General features: G+C 41.4%; 1 protein-coding gene across 1 annotated transcript in view; it reads right to left on the reverse strand.

The window, feature by feature from the left end:
- The window catches only part of LOC109927539 (protein tyrosine phosphatase non-receptor type 14), a 241,753-nt gene that overhangs the window by 42,785 nt on the left and 189,062 nt on the right, over positions 1 to 9,906 (reverse strand). Inside the window, exons 6-7 of the mRNA XM_048601325.1 lie at positions 4,187 to 4,257; positions 92 to 179 (exon numbers count right to left, since the gene is read on the reverse strand). Coding sequence (XP_048457282.1) covers positions 92 to 179; positions 4,187 to 4,257 — 159 coding nt within the window. The remainder of the gene's footprint in view (positions 1 to 91; positions 180 to 4,186; positions 4,258 to 9,906) is intronic.

Raw genomic sequence — 9,906 nt, forward strand, 5'->3', positions numbered from 1 at the left:
TGTGCAGAAACAAACTAAAAATACAGTGGTGAAAATATAAAATATCTTAGAAGTTATTTTTCCAAATCAATTTGACAATTTCTGAATATACCTTAGCAGGGAAGCTTTCTTGCCCAAAGCCTTCCAGTTGTTCCACTTCCTTTATGTATAGCAACTCAGCCTCTGCAGCTAGCATCCCACTGGGAAGAAAGAAAAATTTAATTCAATACACCCATGTTCCTTAATAGGTAACATTTTCCTTGTCCAAATACCGCTCTGCCTGCATTTATCAATAATGGAATTCACACAACAGCAAATAATGCATTTGAACCCTATCAGATTCAGCTTAAAGAAGATCAAATATGCCAAGCATATGGCAAACCACACCGGGTATCATTTCCTCGATTTAAATCTGAGACAACATGAAAAAAGGGATTGTAAGGAAGTTGCCAGTCTGCAGTCCCTCTAAGACATGAAATGGTAAGGGGCAAAAGAAAAGAGAAAAGCAATAAAAACAAAAATTAACTGAAGTTATAAAAACTAACCTTTCACAAGCCTGTTTAATAGAACAAATAATTAATATTTGGGTACAGATCTAGATACAGAAATAGCAAACTTGCTTTTATTTAGCATGTCATTATGTCTCTTGGGATTGCTTCAAATCCAATGCATTATCTTTGGATTGTGGTTACTATGGGTGTGTGGGGCAATGGGACACAGCAAAGTCCCATAAACAGCAAGTGTGATGGATGACCTTTATCTTTGGTGGTTTTGAATGAGGGGACAGTGCTAGATAAAGTTTCAGAAAACTGTAAGGGCAAAATTCTATAGGGGTCCGAGTGATTTGGGCTATAGCATGATGCAGAGCACAATCAGGTGACAAGTGAGGCCCACCTTGACACCGAGGTCATCTTCCTAACTCGTTTAGGCTTTTCACAAGTGGCTTGGCGAGATTCTCACTGGGCAGCAGTGAAATGCTAACTACCACTCATTATTGCTTGTTATATATCTTGTTAACAGCCGAACTCACCTCAGCAATATTCAGCCTCCCAGTTTAGCACACTTGCCAGACAAGCTAACCATCAGGACAATTCAATAAGAAAATTAGAGGTGAGCACCCAGCAAATCTAGCTTGCCGTTTGCTTCAAACGACCCCCACAGCGGAAACCAGGGACCAACACCTCAGGGCATGTTCCATGGGTACCAATCACTTGCACCCTATGTTCACAGATATTAGCATCCGATATATGCTAACCTCTGTGAACCTTCATGGCATATCTTGGATCCACTTACAGTATACTTCTGCACTTCAGTGCTGCACTGCAGTCTCAACAAGCAACTAATGCTGCAGCTAGGACACTGTGTGCTCAGGGGGACACATCCAGCTTATGAACTGGACCAGACTACATCTCTGGACCCCTTGCTCGCTAACATAGCACTTGCTCACTTTGACCCTGTTTTTTATGTTCATGCATCCCTACCATACATTGCTTTGTCTTTTAGTGCTTTGCCTTCTCAGGTAAAGATACCAAGCGCATAATACTGCTTTACTGCCATGCCTTTTAGCACAGATACAAAGCCAGGAAACTCGTCACAGTTGTCAGCAGGCCTTCACTCGGAGTCCTGGCACAGTAAGTAAGGGCTGCCTCCAATACCAGCTCAGGCTCTGCAATGGTTTGGTCAGTACCAGGATCCTTTACTCATTAGGGGTGGGAAGCCAAATGACAGAGAGCACCCCACTCATCTTGAATCTTTCTGCCCTATTTGGTCTGTTTTCCTCATGGAACGAGAGAGAGGTATATATTATGGAAAACAAAAGTGAGGGGCACAGCAATTGCTATTTGTGCATGTGGTGAGGTGTCCCAATCAAGTGAGTAAGCAGTGCGGAAGGCATGCAGGATTAGTGGTAGTGGAGTTGGGGTAGATGACAGCGAGGATGCAAGCAATTGAGAGAGTGGAAGAGCAAGAGACTTGGTGGGAGGTGGCTACGACAATACAAATAAAGTGAATGTAAGTTAGCAGAAAGAAAATAGTGTCACGTGTGCTGGTGGAGTGGAGAAGGACATTAACCTTTTTCCTACAGTCCTGGGAATTAGTCAAGATGGCTGAGACTGTTTTAACCTGTGTGGCAACCTCGGGCCAGGCTGGTATGGTCAGGTCTCGTGTCCTCCACCGTTAGTCCTGGTGCAACATGCTTGCCTGTGCGTCAACCCATCCAGGAGAACCTCCAGGACCCTGCCTGGTAAATGGGATGCCAATTTCCCAGTTAGTCACATCAGCTCCAGACGGACAGTGCTCTTCTGGGTGCACAATAGGCTTTTATAGATGGCGTTTGAACAAGGAAAGCTCGTGAAACCCACAATATCAGCTGAGTGGCAAGTTGTTCTGAAAATTACATGTGGTAAGATGGGGCAGATGTCGGTCATGAGTGGAATTTGGTAAGATACAGTGAGAGAACTTACCAAGCCTCTTGGTGGAAAGAAAAATGCAACTCAGACTTAGCAAAAAAAACCCTGTACGATTCAGGCCTGGGCTTCTTCAAAATAGCGTCATGGAGCTTTTATATGACCAACTGAGTCACAGGAACAAGAAGGCAGAGGCTCCATTTAACTTATAATCGCCACTTCTAACAATGCAGCATTTCCTCAGTATTATTGTCATGGACAGAATGTGTATCTTCTGTTTGCAGTCCGTGATCAGTACGTTTTGTACGTACACTGCATGTTCCAATACTGTCTAGTATGTGGATCCTAATTAAGTAATTCAGCAGAAGGTTTTTGAGTGTTTCAAAAAAGTTCATTTCATAGAATCCCTAGAGTGTGGAAACAGGCCATTTGGCCCAACAAGTCCACACCAACCCTCCAAAGAGCATCCTACCCAGACCCATCCCTCTACCTTTTCTCTGTAACCCTGTATTTCCCAAGGCTAAGACACCTAAACTACAAGTCCCTGAGCACTATGGGCAATTTAGCACAGCCAATCCACCTAGCCTTTGGAGTGTGGGAGGAAACCCATGCAGACACGGGGAAAATGTGCAAACTGCACACAGTCACCTGACGGTGGAATTGAACCCAGGTCCCTGGTACCATGAGGCAGCAGCGCTAACCGCTGAGCCACCGTGCCACCCTGTTCTTGCTCACCACAAAAATTATGTAACATTACCTAATTGAAAAAATCAAAATGAAGTGAATCAGTTAAGTGAAGGCAGACTTGCCTTATAACACATTCTGTGGTGCAGGGGCCTGTGCTCAGCATATAATTCAGTGTATGGGGTTGAAAAAACAAGTAGCATAAAGAGTACTAAGCATTTCAGCAAATTACACCCAAGCTGCTGGAGTACTCCATACTTCACTATCCTTAAGCACAGCACAATTTACAAAATTATAGATCAGTGGATGGTGTCATGATCCAAACCTCCAATCTGGAAAATTCTGAGGGTAGATTGGAGAAGGTGTTCAAATCACATGGAGAGCCTGTGCTAGAATTTGGATTGTGTACACAGAAATGCTGAAATAAGAACAGTGGGAGCGCTACCTATAAATTGAGCTCTGCATGGGAAAAATAAATGACAGAGTCGCGTTGCCGCCCAATTCATATGGGGTACAGTTGGCCGATGCTTGGTAGGGTTCTGATACTAGCTACCCAGTAGATTTGTTCTGCATAAGCATTAAAAATTGGGTGAACTAGCTGGCGCATCAGAAACTCAACTATAACCAGCTTCAGAGATAATCTGATGTACGATGCGAGGTACAAACAGAATACAGTTTTACATGGTTAGTATATTCTGCTGATATCATTAACACCAGAAGTATCAACTGTGCTTGAGATTCTACCTAAGATTATATCCTGAAATCTACCACTCTAAGAGGCCATGCAGAATTACACTGTCATTGTTATCAATGCTGACTGATAATTTTATTTTTTAAAATAATACTGATAGTAGTAACATTATATTTGACCTTGTTGAAACATGAAGTCGAATCTGCGATCCTGTTTGTAGAACATAAATGAGCAGCTAGCAGTGAGTTTACAGAGATGTGTAATCCAATGTCACACTCTATCTTGACAACGATTCGTAGAAGACTATATGTTCAAAAATGAAGGAATGGATTAAAGGAACAGCTGGAAGAAGCTAAGTTCTTGTAAAACATAATTAGGTGTTGCTGATTTCAGTTACGAGTCTGACTGTACTGGAAACCCAGCTTACCTGTAGGCCTGGTGTTGCAGTGCTACCTTGCATGTCATTTCTTCCAGAACCCGTTCATCTTGAGCCCAGTCCTGTAAACAGATCACCAAAGCAATGTACAAATTTGGCAGCTAATCACAGTTATTAATGCTATAAATCATTTACAGCCTTATAAAGTTGCTATCCAAGAACAGAAATTGAGAGGTTTTATGATTGGTTTGGGGCCTTATTAGTTACAAGTCAAGACAGCCATGCTTATGTCAAGTAAGATAATATATTGTAAAACAAATTCTTCACAATAAAACCATTTGTTTCTCTTGGCTGGAGAGGAAAAACAAAATCACTGTGTGTTCCTATCCCTGATTCTTATTTAGGGATTCTTATTATGTTAAGATACTATATAAATATAAGTTGTTGTTCCGTACGCTGCTGTAAATTCAGGAAAAACTATAACTAGGTTTCAGAAAGATGTCCTCAGTTCCACAAATGAATAGAATTTTTGGGATTTCTCCCGATCTCTCGCTGCTGGTCCAGGGCTTCTGCTAACCTTCTGAATTACAGCAAAAAATTAGCAGGTTTCTGCAAAAAATTCTACTCAGACACACATGATGATTGACCGTTTGGATAAATCTCTTCTGGCTGTGATTATCAATTTTTCTCCCTGTAAGATCCTCCATTCCCACACTTAAAAATTCCACAGATCCCCTAAAGTACAAGTATGCCTTCTATTTAAAAATGCAATTAAACATATACTTAGTATTAATTTTAGTTGCTGACTTAATGTTAAACCTGTTGCTGGTGCCAAGTAACAATTCTACATTCAAATTTATTGTCTCATGGCCTAATTCCCCAATTAAAGCACACATTAAAAATATCTAAAGAAAATTAAAAATACCATCCTAATTTTTTTAATCTGTTTGTGATTATTAATCAATCAGGTATTGGATATTGGATACAAAATTGGCTTAACAGCAGGAAACAGAGAGTGATGGTGGAAGGTTGCTTTTCGGTCTGGAGAACTGTTGCCAGTGGTGTTCCACAGAGTTCGATGCTGGGTCCACTTTTGTTTGTCATTTATATAAATGATTTGGATGAGAATATAGAAGGTATGGTTAGCAAGTTTATGGATGACACCAAAATCGGTGGTATTGTGAACAGTGAAGAACATGATCTAAGATAACAAAGAGACCTTGATCAGTTGGGTCAATGGGCTGAAAGACTGCCAGATGGAGTTTAATTTGGATAAATGTGAAGTATTACATTTTGCTAAAACAAACAAGGCTGGGACTTATACAATTTAAATTAGGGCCTTCATTAGTGTTATAGTCAGAGAGATCAAGGGGTTCAGGTACGTAATTCTTTGAAATTTGCGTCACTTATATATAGGGTGGTTAAGAAGGCATTTAGCACACTTGCCTTCATTACTCAAACCTTGTAGTATAGGAGCTGGGATGTTATGTGGAGGCTGCAGATGATATTGGTGAGGCCTCTTCTGTTCGATCTAGTTTAGTTTGGGATAATGGTCAGCATGGACGAGTTTGGACCAAATTGTCTGTTTCTGTGCTCTTTGACTCTTCTCTAGGTATGTTAAATTCTTCCTAACTGAGCATTACGGTATATCAGACTGCCACTTGAGTACAGAGGGAGCTCTCGTCACCTAGGTCAACTGATCGATGCTTTCAGTGGCATTTTTTAAATTCACTCATGGGACCTGGGTATCACTGGTTGACCAGCTTTTATTGCCCGTCTCTTGAGAATGTGGTGGTGAGCTGCCTTCCTGAACTGCTGCAGTCCATGTGCTGTAGGTAGACCCACAATCCCCTTAGGGAGGGAATTCCAGGATCTTGATCCAGCGACGGTGAAGGAATGACAATTCATTTCAAATGTCAGAATGGTGAGTGGCTTGGAGGAGAACATGCAGGCAGTGGTGTTCCCATGTATTTGCTGCCCTTGTCCTTCCAGGTGGAATGTTTTGTGTTTTGAAGCTGCTATCTAAGGACTGCTGGTGAATTTCTGTGCTGCATCTTGAAGATAGTATACACTGCTGCCACTGAGCATTAGTGGAAGAGGGAGTGGATACTTATGGACGTGGTGTGAATCAAGACGGCTGCTTTGTCCTGGATGGTGTCAAGATTCTTGAGTGTTGTTGAAGCTGCACCCATCCAAGCAAGTAGACAGCATTCCATCACACTTTCCTGACTTGTGCCTTCTGGATGGTGGATAGGTTTGAGATTTAGGGGTGAGTTACTCACAGCAGTATCCCTAGTCTCTGACCTGCTGTTGCAGCTTCTGTGTTTATGTGATGAGTCCTGTTGAGATTCTGGTTAATGGTAACCCCCAGAATGTTGATAGTGGGGGATTCAGTGATGGTAACACCATGAACATCAAGGGGCAGTGGTTAGATTGTGTCTCATTGGAGGGATAGTCATTGCTTGGCATTTGTGTGGCATGAATGTTACTTGGCACTTGTCAGCCCAAGCCTGGATATTGTCCAGATATTGTTGCATTTGAATGCAGACTGCTTCAATATTTGAGGAGTTGTGAATTGTGCTGAACATTGTGCGATCATTGGCAAACACCCCCACGTCTGACCTTATGATGGAGGGAAAGTTATCGATGGAGCAGCTGAAGATGTTTGGGCCTAGGACACTACCCTGAGGAACTCCTGCAGAGATGTCCTGGAGCTGAAGTGACTGAGCTCTAACAACCACAATCCCCATCCTACGTGCCAGGTATGACTCCAACCAGCAGAGCTTTGCCCCCCATACCCACTGATTCCAGTTTTGCTAGAGCTCCTTGATGCCACACTCAGTTGAACGCGCCCTTAGTAACATGGGATGCCATTCTCACCTCACCTCTGGAATTCAATTCTTTTGTCCACGTTTGAACCAAGGCTGTAATGAGGTCAGGAGCTGAGTGGCTGTGGCAGAACCCAAACAGGACGTCACTGAGCAGGTTATTGCTGAGCTGTTTGATATCACTGTTGATGACACCTTCTATCCTTTTACTGATGATTGAGAGGAGACTGTTGGGACGGTAAGTGGCTGGGTTAGATTTGTCCTTTGCTTTCTTCTACTCGGGCTGATTGTCCTGTTGGTGGTGCTACGGCTGAACTGAACAGGTGTCTTTAACAATATTCAAAGCTCTGTCATGTTCTCGACATGTTGCAAAATATTTCAGAGTGAGTCACTTTCAAAATACGGTGCCCCTATCTAGGTAGGAAAACTCAGACAAATGTAAGTATTTTTTCTGAGTAGTAAGCAGTTAATTTATAGGAAGTCATTTTTTTTTTTTAAAATGCTGTCTGGTTATTTTTGAGACTATTGTGCTGATGTCTAGATTAGAACCTTACGATTGCCATGCCTCAGCTCTGCACTTTAATTAAAAGCAGTGCCTTCTGGAAGGTGGGAAATCAAGGAGGAGAGAAATTTAAATAAAAATGCATTATTGATGAAATACTCCCATCAAAATTACAAATTAAATTGTTTCCCTACATAAGGCTGGTGACAGATGTGTGAAAGTGGATTTGGAATTGAAAGAAGAACTGATGTCACAAATCATCCTTTTATTCTTACTTTAAAAAAAAAGCTTTGCAGCGGTGAGCAGAATAATTAGACTAAATTATTTTCCACTGAACAGTTTTCCAACAAGTGCTTTTTTTCTCCACCAGGCTGCTTTGTGCATCAGACACCATACTGCTTCAGTGCAAAGTAGTTTTTGAAAAAAAATGCCTTTTTTTGTTTTTAAAAAAAAGTAGGTTCAGTAGTGCTAGACATTTTATTGCCTTTAACCAGGGCAAAAAGGCCACAGCTGTGCCCCATTAATTATGTAATAAAATGAACTCCCACCCCAACCTTCATAACCTTTGCATAACTGTAGTTCATGAGTTGTGAGGTCAGATAACTTGTTGATAAATATGGTATTGAATTGAAACAGTGAGATACTCTCCACATTTTTGACATCAATGATATGCTCACAATTGAGATTTGTAAATACCTTTGAAACTCATCTTCAATATTGACATAATACAAGCAGTCCTTAAAGCAGAATTTCTGGTTTGCTGATAGTTGTGGGGAAAATTAACTAATGAGCTAATCTGAAACGTGGCTTGTTTAGATCAGGTACACCTGCAAAGTCAAAAAGATTTTTCTTTATAAAGAAGGCCTGAAAGGAGTCAAGTGTGTTTGATCTTCAGACAAAAAAAAAGCTTCAAATGAGCAGTCCTGACTTGGCTTGGAAATCAGAAACAAAAGATAGCGCCCTACAGGTGTGGGGTAGCCTGCAGGCATAGAGTGTTGCTTTGTCTCATTATTTCTGATCAAGTTCTTGCATATTTCATTGACAGAAACAAGTATCAAAAGGGAGGACCTGGGATATGAAGCTGGTGATAAATCAGCTGTAGTGTTTGGAGAGCTTTTCTGGTGCATAAGAAATTTTGGTTTATTTCAACCTCAGCATTGTATCATCGCTCAGGCACAAGAGATGGGCAGCTTTTAGTCATTTAAGAGTGAAGAAATAGTACTGTAAAAAATAACATAACAACAAGTTGACAATTGCCCTGGATGTGATAATTTAAAAGGTTTAGGCACAGACAGAGGATCTTTTGGTTTTGAATTTCCAAATTCTCTAGAATCTGTCACAGATAGAGCCATAGACTTATTCAGCACAGGAACAGACCCTTCAGTCCAACTCATCCATGCTGACCATGTTTCCCCAAACTAAATTAGTCCCTTTTTGTCTATGTTTGGCCCATAACCCTCTAAACCTTTCCTATTCATGTACCTGGCCAAATGTATTTTGAATGTTGTAACTGCGCCATCACTTCCTCTGGCAGTTCATTCCATGTACGAACCACGCTGTGTGAAAATGTTGCCCCTCAGGTATCTTTTATATCTTTCTCCTCTCACCTTAAAATTATGTCTTCTAGTTTTGAACTCCCCTACCCTGGAAGAAAAATCTTCGCTATTCACCTTACCTATGCCCCTCATGATTTTATAAACATCCATAAGGGTCACCTCCCATGTCCCAGCGTAAAAAGCCACAGTCTATCCAGCCTCCCCTTGTAACTCAAACACTCCATTCCCAGTAACATCCTTGTAAATCTTTTCTGCACCCTCTCCAATTTAATAACATACTTCCTATAGCAGGTCAACCAAAACTGTACACAATACTCCAAAAGTGGCCTTACAAATGTCCTGTACAACCGCAAGATGATGTCCCAATTCCGAAACTCAATGTTCTGAGCAATGAAGCCAAACATGCCAATGCCTTCTTTATCATCCTGTATACCTATGACAGAACTTTCAAGGAACTATGCACCTGAACCCTTAGGCCTCTGTTCAACAACATTCCCCAGTGCTCTACCACCTAATATTTAAAGGGCCAGATTTTGCCAACCCAATGAGGGACAAACCCACAGTGGCACACTTAAATGGAAGGGGGGGTAAACCTGAAATACAAAATTATGATATCATTGCTGTTGGCAGCCATTTTCATAAATGGTGGAAATGTGGCAAATTGTGTTCTGCATCCGTGCAAGCCAGTGTCAGGACTGCCATTTTCCTGCTGACCACTATTTAGTATTTCATTATGTTTGGTATTTACAGAGAGGTGGGTGATTTTATGAAGCTTGTGTGAACTATGTCATGTGAGTAGGATTATATGATCACAGAGAGGCCTGTGCTGGTTTTTGAAGCAGTAGTTGATAACAGGAATAACAAGGTGTAGAGCTGGATGAACAC

The sequence above is a fragment of the Rhincodon typus genome, chromosome 9 (assembly GCF_021869965.1).
Source record: "Rhincodon typus isolate 14 chromosome 9, sRhiTyp1.1, whole genome shotgun sequence".
Classification (NCBI taxonomy): domain Eukaryota; kingdom Metazoa; phylum Chordata; class Chondrichthyes; order Orectolobiformes; family Rhincodontidae; genus Rhincodon; species Rhincodon typus.